Source organism: Myotis davidii, unplaced genomic scaffold (genome assembly GCF_000327345.1).
Source record: "Myotis davidii unplaced genomic scaffold, ASM32734v1 scaffold698, whole genome shotgun sequence".
NCBI lineage: Eukaryota > Metazoa > Chordata > Mammalia > Chiroptera > Vespertilionidae > Myotis > Myotis davidii.
This window is the reverse complement of record NW_006290032.1, coordinates 2,684,498-2,696,163: the sequence shown is the minus strand read 5'-3', so window position 1 is coordinate 2,696,163 and position 11,666 is coordinate 2,684,498. Positions and strand designations below refer to the sequence as shown.

Sequence of the window (11,666 nt, the reverse complement as noted above, 5' to 3'; positions counted from 1 at the left end):
CCAGCTGCATTCTTAGGGTCAGGTTGGATGGTGCATCATAAAAACCCCAGTGAAAGGCGCTCAGCGAGCACAGTGCTGCTGCTCCTGGAAGAGCTGGAGGTGGCGGCTCAGTTGCTCACAGGCCTGGGGACCCAGGCACCCGGTTCCCCTGTGCCGTCACATGTGGCCCTCCCCTTTGGGGTCAGGGAGGCCGATCCTGAGTCCTTTCCAGGGTCAGAGGGCTGTGGGGGCCAGGCAGGATGGGCAGAGAAATGCAGCAGCTGCCTCTTCGCGGAGGCTTCTAGAAGCCCTCACGTTTTCTCTCTTGTCCTATGGACTTGAACTTACATGGCATCCAGCCCCAGGTGGCTGAGCCCGAGCCTTTGTTCTGGGGCCAGAGGTGCAGGTGCAAGGGAGGGTCCGGAGACTGGGCGCTGCCCGGCAGCGTGTGCAGCTGCACGCCGACCACAGCGGTGTGACAGCCGATGACCCGCGTGGGCAGGCTCCGCGGGACACTGACCAGGCCTCCCCGGCCACGGGCACTCAGGCTGTGCCTACGGAGCGTGGGAAGGAAGCTCCCTCTGCATTCCTCCCCTAGTGAGAAAGGAAATGATAACTCAGTAACCCCAACAACCACTTTTCCCTAAAGTGACCATTAGGAACTGGAAAGCTTCGGGGAATTAAAAGAACGGGGTTTCTGAAAAGTCATGGACGTGTGGCTACTTCTCCCTGTCAGCGTCTCTAAGTCGGATTTTACCCTCCCCCGCAAGTGACTAACTATTTTGGGTTTCATCCGGCTCCCGCTGTGAACAGGATGATGGTAAGGATAATACAAGCCATTAATAGCATCATTATCACTTCCTCTCCAGCCTCTTTCTCACGGTGACCTTGCGTTTCTTATCTTTCCAGAAGCCTGTCTTCCTTCCCCGAGGCTCTGGCTGTCCCTGGAGGATCCCAGTTTTAAAGTTTGCTTAATGAGCCTAAAGCCCTCACTTATCTGGAGCTTTTCCTGGGATTCCCTCCAGATTATCTGTGTGGAGCGGGCTGGCTTCTGACTCCTCATTCTTCTTCACTCACACGTAATACCAGGCACATGGTCACTGGGAAAATATTCTAAGTCAGTGGTTCTCAACCTTCTGGCCCTTTAAATACAGTTCCTCATGCTGTGACCCAACCATAAAATTATTTTTGTTGCTACTTCATAACTGTAATGTTGCTACTGTTATGAGTCATAATGTAAATATCTGATATGCAGGATGGTCTTAGGCGATCCCTGTGAAAGGGTCGTTTGACCCCCAAAGGGGTCGCGACCCACAGGTTGAGAACTGCTGTTCTAAGTGAATGAGAATCTTTTGAAGAAGATACATTTTTATGCTTTTTATGATCTTAAAAGTATCCTAAAAGATCTGAAAGAATGGAGACGCGAGCTTGCTGAGTGAAGCTCGTCTCCGCGTGTCGGCTCTCCCTGGATTTGAAATGTGGGAGAGGTTGTTGGGGCGGATACGTAGAGAAAATAACCGAGGAATACAACAGGCTGGTCCTTGGTCACTCTATCGTCTGATGAAAATGAGACCTGGCAGGGAATTCCGGTGGATTTTACATTCAGCGGCACAAAAATCAACAGGCCCGTCGGCGATGGCAAGGAGATGACTTAGGGCGTTTAAAAACTTGCTGTGGGTTGTTGGAAAATTGTGGGTCTTTGTCTTTTCAAACCATTTCAGTTCTAGTAACCACCCACATTGTCAATCGGGAAGTGCATTTCAAGCCGCCTTTCCTCAGTACGACACACGCTTGCCCGATGGCCAGAGACCTGTCTGTCTCTCTTATGTCATTTCTTTAACTCCGCTGCCCACAGAGCGCTCACCTGCATTCCTCCCACAGGGACCGGGATGGGAGCCAGATCAACTACATGTACGCTCAGTACGTCGCCAGCACCATGGAGGCGCTCAACATCCCCGACGTCAGCAAGGACAGCAGGTTCCCCTGGGCGGTGAGTAGCCGGTGTGGGGCTCGGAGTGCGGGCGGCCTTCCCTGACCAGATGCCCTTAGCACCTGCCGGGAGCTGGGCCGCGATGCTTGAGTACTTCCCTGTGTACTTGCATCCGTTTTAAATAATTCATTGGCACGTGAGATGATTGCTCTATTGCCCACGTCATGTCAGTGATGGCCCCAAGACAGGCTTGCTAGCGTTCTTGAGTTTGTCCTCAAAAGGTAAGTTTTCCGTGGCTTGAAGTGACGTAGCTGGTGACCTACCACAGGGAGCAGCTCCATGGAGAATGAATATCTGTTTTCCCTGACAAGGCTGCAAAGACCCGTTTCTCAGCCATGGGAAACTTTGAATCCTGGTATTTTCTCTCCTTTTACTTCAGAGAAGCATTGCATGTGGAGACAGCTGCCTGGCTGTTGTTGTTTCATATCTAGGAGGCCTCTGAGTCAGCAGTATGGGAGTGGACACAGCGGTCACACGTCCACAGAGGGCCAGTGTGTAACACGTGGTGTCAGGGGGGAGGGTTGACTCTTCTGGATTCTGCTCCTCTTGTTAGGCTACCACAGACGCCTCCTCCGGGTACAGTGCATGCTGGTACTGTAAGCTGCTGGGAACGTTTAAAATGGGAAAAAAGAAATCTATGATATATCCTCGCCCGATTGATGTTTTTAGAGAGAGAGGAAGGGAGAGGGAGAGAGAGAAACATCAGTGTGAGATAGACACATCGATTGGTTGCCTTCCACATGCACCCCTATTGAGCCTACAACTGAGGCACATGCCCTTGAATAGGAATCAAACCTGTGACCCTTTGGTCCATGGGCTGACACTCTAACCACTGAGCCAAACCAACCAACGCTAGGTTATTTGTATTTTTAATAATAAAAACTAATTGCTTTCTATTGCATTCATGTGAAAGCCATTGTACTTCGTATATTTTCTGCACTTTTATCACTCCAGCTAATAAAAGATGACTATGTTAGTGGGTTCAGATGGCCAAAATAGTTTACATAACAGCATCTAATGGGAAAATTACTCTTTTTGTAATTTTTTGCTGTTGTTTTGTTTTGTTTAGAATGAAAACATGGGGAACGTAAGCCAGCAGGGCATTCGAAGTTTGCTTTGTACGCCTATAAAAAATGGAAAGAAGAATAAAGTGATAGGTAAGTAAGCTTTTCATTAACCTCCACACTGCCCTTACTAAAGAAAAAAATAATGTATTCCCAGAAACTTCTGTCTTTCAAGTGTAAATTTAAAGAATAAAATGTGTAAAAGATAAATATTGAAATGATAAAAGGATGTTCAACTAACCACAGGCATTTGGTGCATGTCTTATTAACTATGATGTACTTTCTGTCATTATTGTAATCCTGTTTTAGCAGCGTTTTTGTTTAAGGATGACGTGTTGAGAGTTAGCAGGATGAGAAACATCGAGTTGATCATGTGCATTGTTTTCGAGTCTCATTTCTTGGTTTCTGGTTTTTTTTTCTTGAACATGTGGTTTAGATTGTAGGTTATACTGATTCATTCATCAGAAGTATCTAGCGAGCTCCCTACCGCTCTAGGCTCTGGGATGAAACAGTCAACAAGTGAGCAAAAAAATTTAAAAATGCCAGTGGGAACCATCAGACCTCTCTTGGCGTACGTTTTGTGTCCCCACTTGAGAACAGAGTCTGCAGTAAGCAGATGCTGTTTTTGGAGAGGAAAATTCCCTGTAAATCAAAAGGATTTATAAATGATCCCCCGGGTGGGGTTTTAGCTGGGGGCGCACGTTGGTTCCAAGTAAAGGAGGAACTTGCCAGTGTTCCTGCTGTTTCATAAGTGGGAGAGACAAAGCATTTCAATGCTTGACTAGACTGTGCGCCCCAGAGGCAGCCTGGAAAATGTCAGGGCTGTAGATCATTTTTCTTGCCTGTCACAGACCAGATTCTGTGATTGTGTCGTTGTAACAGAGAATCCCCACAGAGCTACACACAGAACACAGATGGACCATGTGTTTTCTGTCATCTTTCCCTCCCTCCCCTGCTCATCCTTGTCCATTACTGACATTAAGGTGACATCACAGACATTAGGCCAGTGGGGGCCTGTTGTCTTGACAGATGTACCCTGAGGTTTTGTTTCCCACACGTGTCTCCTCGGTGCTCTGGCTGACAGTGTTTCCACCACTTTGCTTCCAACGCTGTAAAGGAAACACTTTCCTATTCAACATTCATTTATTTAATCAACTAGTCCCCCTACTTATTAGGCTAAACGTGCCTTTTCCCATATTGTATTTACCAGAAATCCTTCTGCCTATTATTCACACCAACTCCTATTGTTCACACCAGTTTCTCCTCTTGTTCACACCAGTTCCTCCTATTGTTCACCAACCAACTCCTACTATTCATACCAACTCCTCCTCTTGTTCACACCAACTCCTGCTATTATTCACAACTCCTATGTTCACACCAACTCCTATCATTTACACAAACTCCTATCGTTTTCCCCAATTCCCCCTGCTGTTCACACCAACTCCTATTGCTCACAGCAGCTCCTCCTGTTGTTTGCACAAACTCCAGGGCATTTTTTAAAAGGAATTATCCCATTCCCATCCAAAGAAATAAAAGTTTAGTCCATCTCCACTGTAAATAACTTACGTTTCCATGTCTTTGGTAGTGCAAAGTCTAATACAAAGTACAGTGTTCTACCCCACATTGCCTGACTGGGAGGCGTGAGAAATAGGCCTTTTTACCGAATGTGATTCCAAATGGATTCCTCTCCCCCACCTCCTCCACTCACCCTTGTGTTGCAGTCTGATTCCACAGCACAAACTCATATCCTAAAATTACATGTGTTTAACTTTGACTTCTGCTTCATTTTAAATTTCACATTAAACTCAATCATGTGGCTCTATCGCTGATGGCTTCATTGTTTATAAGACACTCGCGAGGGTTTTCCCGATGCAGGCGTGATTGAGCTGCACTGTGGCCTCCATGGAGCACGCTGATGTTTTAAAGCTTAAGTACCCAGTGTTTCCCCAGTCAGAGAACTGAAAGGTATGCCTCGTTATAATAAGCACCCGGAAATGAGACTGGAATCGGACCGGAATGAGAAAAAGTAACACTAAGACATTATAGCTTAAAATTATCAAAGTGAAAATTTACAAAGTGAAAACAAATATGGATGTTAAGGTTTCAAGCATCGATGGAAGAAACAGAGAAATGAGACAGAGGTCATTCTAGCACCAGGAGACAGAGAAGGCTGCCTGTTGGGCCAGAATTGCCGAGGAGCTTCTGAAAGATCTGAAGAATACGCCGCTTGCAAGAACACATTTCACACAAACGGGGCAAAATTTGAATAGAGATAATAACATCAGACAAAATGGAATTTAAGGAGAAAACATCATGTAAAGAGTCTCTGTCGGGAAGCCTGAGACCTGGTTGGAAAGTTGTGAGGAGGACATTGCGAGGAAAGGGAGGAAGGCTGTCTGCTCTGTTTATCGGAATTCCGACTTAGGGGAGACTTAGGGGAGTGTCAAAGGCAGCGCCCCTTATTATTCCTTGACTTTTCCAAACAAGTCTGTGCACGTGCAGACCCCCGGGTGTTTACTGGAATCCTTTCGCTTAATCCCTGAATGCCCTTACCTAGAGGATAGTGTGAACACACGTGTCCTCCCAAGATTACTCACCCTATTGATTGTATCTAAAAAATAAACTTTATCTCAAACTGTAATAAAAGCCTAGCGAGGCAGGCAATCTGGCTGCCTGGTCCTCTCTTTCACAGCAAACGTTGTCAGAGTAATCCATTCATCTGTTGCTCAGGGTCCGCTGGTCACCCCCGGCAGGTCTCCACATTGATTAGACTTAAAATCCACAGAGGAAAGTGTAATTGTCATAAGTGCTTCTAATAAACTGAAAAATATCATTGACATATAAAAGCCAAAGCTGTTAAAAATACAAGGAGAAATGGACAAAATGGCAATCCATGCCATGTTAAAGAAAGGGGGAAGTGAGGGAACATTAGAATTGATTAATATAAAAATGAAATGAACCTACTTGGCATATATATACTTTTTATCTCATAATTTAAAAATACAAATTCCTGTCAAATATCCATCCAAATTTCACAAATACTGTTGATAGTCACACACACAACACGAGCTCAGTGACTTCTGAGGAGTGGAATTGACAGCCGCTCTCCTGGACCGTGATGCATTAGAGCTGGATGTGCAGGATGAAAGGGTCAGTGGGAAGGAGAAAACTCAGAAACTGGACGTGTTCTCCTGAACGACACAGAAGAACTCCAAGTCAGAACGAGAGCACAGTAGTTCTGTGGTTTCAACTACTCCATGTCCTAATTCATTAAATGGAAAATTCCAGAAATAGGCAATTTATACATTTTAAATCAGATGACCTTCTGAGGACAGTGATGAAATCTCGAGAGTCTCATGCCATCTCGTGTGGGATGTGACCATCCCTTCCCCCCCATCTCCACCTGTAGAAGCCCGCCTATTTTTAGCATTGCCTTATTTCATTATTACTGTGCCTAACTTATCAATTACACTTCATCCTAGCTGTGTATGTACAGGAGAAATCTTACTAGATAGGGGGTCTGGGACTCGCCATGGTCTCAGGCCTCCACTTGGCGTCTTTGGATGTATCCCCTGTGGAGAAGGGAGCATTTTAGAAAATTAATGGTTGTATTGATACAACAAATACTCAAGGTACATGGTCAAAGCTATACACTCGGGAGATATATAGTTGTAAGTATTTTGTTATTATTAATAACAAAATTATTTGAATTAAGTGGTCAACTGAAGACATTAGAAAAACAGGACTTTCTCTTTTTCACCCTCTACACTCCCCCCCCCCCAATAAATAAATAATAAGAAGAAATAAAGCAGAAGGAAAATGATGAAAAGATAAACTTATGAACTGGTAAGGGATTAAAATAAGAGATAATGTGCAAACACAATAATAATAAGCCTCCAACAGACCACCCTCTATAATAAAAGGCTAATATGCAAATCAACCAAATAGCAGAACGACCAGTTGCTATGATGTGCACTGACCACCAGGGGGCAGATGCTCAATGCAGGAGCTTCCCCCTGGTGGTCAGTGCGGGCCCACAGCAGGAGCGCTGCTCAGCCAGAAGCCGGGCTCACAGCTGGCAAGAGGGCTCTCGGACTGCGAGAAGGCACAGGCCAGACCGAGGGACACCCCTTTCCCTGCCAAGTGCACGAATTTTTGTGCACCAGGCCTCCAGTGAAGATATAAGAGAAACAAGTATGGATGAGCAAGGAAGTGAGGGAAGCACCCAGTCCTCCCAGGGACCATGAGGCTTAGGAGTCCATGGACAAATGGTTCTGTAGAGATCGGTCAGAATGTTGACATCCTCTTCCAGTCCTGTTAATGACACATTTGACCTTGAAAGAGAGGCTGGGACGTAGGAGGTCATGGTTTCCTTCAGAGATGCATTCTGCCTTTATTTCTATGCAAAGTGTCATTTTTATTTGAAGTATTGGAAGCCATCTGCAAGCATGATTCTCCAAGACGCAGGCCCCTGCGTGAGCTGTGAGAGCATCCTGTGACTTAGCTGTTCTCTGTGTCCCACCTTGTGTGTAACTGTGGCTTTGAGCCTCTGCTTTCTCAGGAAGGAGAGGCAGGCTGCCTGGCCCAGAATTCAGATGTGCATCAAAATTGTTCTCTTGGCGAGAGAGTGCACAAAAACCCAATTAGTCTCCCACGGACAGGCTGTCTCTGGGGATCCAGTGGCCTAACTTTCAGGGCACCTCTGCAAGAAAATAGCTCAGGATTTTTGAACAGCCCACATTCCAGACCATGTGGAATGAGGGCTCATGTAGATAAATCCAGTAGGCTTTTCTGGTTGATACTGTTCTGAGGTGCCAGGCGTTCCTAAGAGGAGATTATCAGGCAGTCTCTGGGAGTGAGAGTCATTGAGCACTGTGACCTCCAGTAACATCAGCTCCTTTCCATGTGTCATCACAGGGGTTTGCCAACTCGTGAACAAGATGGAGGAGAACACCGGCAAGGTGAAGCCATTCAACCGGAACGATGAGCAGTTCCTGGAAGCTTTCGTAATCTTCTGTGGCCTGGGGATCCAGAACACGCAGATGTATGAGGCGGTGGAGAGGGCCATGGCCAAGCAGATGGTCACGTTGGAGGTGAGCACAGCTGGGGGACCTCTTGGTGTCCATACTTGTCAAAGGTCACGTGACCAAACCACAACTCAGGCCCACGGCTTGCTCAGTCCGTCTGCTTTATTATGGAAAGCAGCGCGTGACCCAGGCCATCCACTCCCATGGACGGAACTGCCACGGCAGTCACCCGGCCCATCTCACCTTGCCAACAGCTCTAGTCACAGTTTCAAAAACAAAGACTGACCTAGCTGGTTCAGCTCAGTGGATAGAGTGTCGGCCTGCGACTGCAGAGTTCCGGGTTTGATTTCAATCAAGGACACGTACCTCGTTGTTGCAGGCTCAAGCGCTGTTCCTGGTCAGGGTGTGTTAGGAGGCAGCCCATTGACGTGTCTCTCTTCTCACATCGATGTTTCTCTGTCTCTCCCCCTCCCACTCTCTCTAAAAAAAAAAAAAAAAATCAGTGGAAAAATATCCTTGTTGTGAGAATTAACAACAACAAAAAAACAAAAGACAAAGACAGAAATCCTAAGTGCTCTTAGAGAAGCAGAAATAAGGAAAAGAAAAGATGCGTCGGGCACAGTTCAAACTTACACTGGCCACCTCACCATCATCAGAAACTCCATTTAGAGATTTATGGCCGATCCTGAGTGTGAGTCCTGGGTGAAGGCTGGGGATCTGCATGTTCTTGAGCATCTGCGAGGATCCTGGACACACAGGGACCCCGTGAATGCTGGCTGGGGGCTGACCCGGGCAGGTCCCTCCCTGGTGGGGCAGCCCCTTCCAGGGGGACCTCACCAACATCCATGAAAACATGCACTTCATGTAACACGACATGTCTTCCCCCCGGGCCAGTCTAGGGAAACAGATGTCAGAGGGTGCACATGTCTGCCCATCACACAGTGTTGGTGTAAAATACACGCCTCTCTTTTCCAGTTGCCATGAGCCGGAATCCGTGGTGGGATGTAACCTTCCCTCCATCCCTAATAAATAAACACCCAACTAAAGAGCTAGAAAGTTATGCGATACTAGAGGCTCAGTGCACAAAATTTGTGCACAGGGATTGGGGGTGGGTCCCTCAGCCCGGCCTGCACCCTCTCGCAATTTGAGACCCCTTGGGGGATGTCCAAATGCCAGTTTAGGCCCCTCTCATAATCCGGGACTGCTGGCTCCTAACGGCTCACCTGACTGACTGCCTGCCTCATTGCCCCTAACCACTCTGCCTGCCTGCCTGATCACCCCTAACCCCCGCCTGCCTACCTGATCACCCCTAACTACTTGACTGCCTGCCTGATTGCCCCTAATCCCTCTGCCTGCTTGCCTGATTACCTCTAACTGCTCGCCTGCCTGCCTGATCGCCCCTAACCACCACTGCCTTGGCCCCCTCTGCCGCAGCTTCATCTGGAAGGATGTCTGGAGTGATGTCCGGAAAGTCATTCGGCTGTCCGGTCTAATTAGCATGTTACACTTTTATTATTATAGATAAGTTGAGATTCATCAGTAACCCATCTGGTTCTCCACTCCCTAAAATGAATATGTAACACTTTGCTAGAGAATCATTTCAGATGAGATCTCAGACCATAACCAGGGGAAGCCCCACTTGCAGATACGCACACACACACATCCAAATGACACACATGCACACACACACGTGTACCTGTCACTCAAAGGTCTGAAAATGGGTACCTTTTAACAATGATCCTAAAACTTTTGGGGGTTTTTAAAAATAAATCTTGTATTATCTCTGTCAAAAATGAACTTTCAAAAATGTTTTAAAAGTATGATAGACATTTTAAATCCAACCACCACCCGGGTTAAAACGGTGTCGGAAATACTGTTGCATTGCTAAAGGGTCTCACTTTTGAATATGGGCATTGCTGCTCCTCAGGTTCAGTTATAAGACGTGGTGAGCCTCACTCCCTAGCCCTCTGGGGCAATGGGAAGTTCTAGAGCCAGAACTGTGAGATGTGGAAGCTGGTACCCAGGCCCCTCCTCTCCCTGGGTGAGCCCGCAGCCAAGTTAGGAGAGTCCCTGCTCCTGGGTGGCCGCAGCCGTCAGCGGGCGGGTCCCTCGGCCACGCTGCTCAGCTCTGGGTGCCCTCAGCCCTGGGTCTGTGGCATCCCTATCCCAGCCACGCCGTCTTCTTTGTGGATTCTGCAGCACACAGACCTCCCCTGAGCCACTTCCAGGCGGCTGGCTTTAAAACGTCAGTTTTCACAAAGATTGCTTTCCTAATTCTGCCCACAAGCACAAATAACTAAAGTCAGGATTTTAAATACACACACACACACACACACACACAATTGAAAAGAAATTTTCTGCCAAATCTGAGCCAATAGTGTGGCTGTAAACCATGTGTTTGTTATACCAACAATGTCAGACTGAAGTGAGCCCTTTTCTTTGAACATGGGGGTCGGGGGGGAGGGCGTCTGACTTTGTTTTCTGGAACAATTGAATTGAAATCTGGGGTTTTTCTCTCTGTTGAAGGAAACAAACAAAACAAGGCTTGAGAGTCTGAGGGGTCTAGTTCTCTTTCTGGGAGGTGTTAGCGGGACCCCAGGCTGAAATCTTGGCCCCCATCGTGTAACCTGTCCCCGCTTCCACGCAGGTCCTGTCCTATCACGCCTCGGCCGCGGAGGAGGAGACCCGGGAGCTGCAGGCCTTAGCGGTAATGACGGGCGGCACAGCGCGGTCATCCACACACACGCCTTTCCCGGGGATCTGCTCCCACCAGTAACGGTGGGAGACATTCAGCCAATGTGGCGGATAGGTAGAGGGACGCTCACAAATATTCAATCAATCCATTTCCTGCAGGGCTGCAGTCACTGGTGATGCAAAGCAAAGAGAATAACTCCAATGGACCTTGTCCTCCATTCGATGATTCTGGGTTTTTCTAACAATTGTTCTCATCTTTACATCTAGCTGAGGCCAACATTAAACTCCGTTTCAGTTCCTGGGGGAAGGGGCCGGGCAGCTGCAAAGTGGTTGTCCGGTTGGGGTCGTGGTGACGAGGTGTCGTGGTTTGTTACTGAGTCCCTGCCCTTGTTCTTGAGGAGCAAGCGATTTGCATTCCGACCACATGGCTTGAGGCTGTTTGAATCGGGCTCCCAGGGGCCTGTGCCTGACTTCTCCTTGCCTCCCTCCAGTGAGCGGGGAGAGAGCGCCTGGGCTGGGGCTGGGATGCTGTGCGTTGGGTTTTTACGGGGATGGTCTTGGTTGAGGTCCATGCAGGTCTGAGGCATTTACACCTTGGCAGCCACGCTGGCCTCCTGAGTTTAAATTTGAGACCTCAGGGATCCAGTCAGTGTGAGATGTGACGAGGGTCAGGTAAGGAACGAGAAGGGTGTGGCCAGTCACCGAGGTTCTCTGTCGAGGTCATCAGCATCTCAACTGCCAAACCCCAGCCCTCTGAGCGGTCCCTGCATTTTCCCTGTGACTCTACAGCTGTGCCACGGAGGCCTCGCTGAACCTAGAGAGGCCATGGCTGGTCAGGGTCTCCGTGGCTGGCTCCTAGCTGGCTCAGGGTTACTGTGGCTGGTCAGGGTTGCCGTGGCTGGTCAGGGTTGC

General features: G+C 48.0%; 1 protein-coding gene across 1 annotated transcript in view; it reads left to right on the top strand.

The window, feature by feature from the left end:
- Positions 1–11,666, top strand: part of PDE5A (phosphodiesterase 5A) — a 97,529-nt gene that overhangs the window by 40,679 nt on the left and 45,184 nt on the right. The window contains exons 8-11 of the mRNA XM_006762903.2: positions 1,861–1,969; positions 3,039–3,126; positions 7,951–8,126; positions 10,708–10,767. Of these exons, the coding sequence (XP_006762966.1) occupies positions 1,861–1,969; positions 3,039–3,126; positions 7,951–8,126; positions 10,708–10,767 (433 nt within the window). The remainder of the gene's footprint in view (positions 1–1,860; positions 1,970–3,038; positions 3,127–7,950; positions 8,127–10,707; positions 10,768–11,666) is intronic.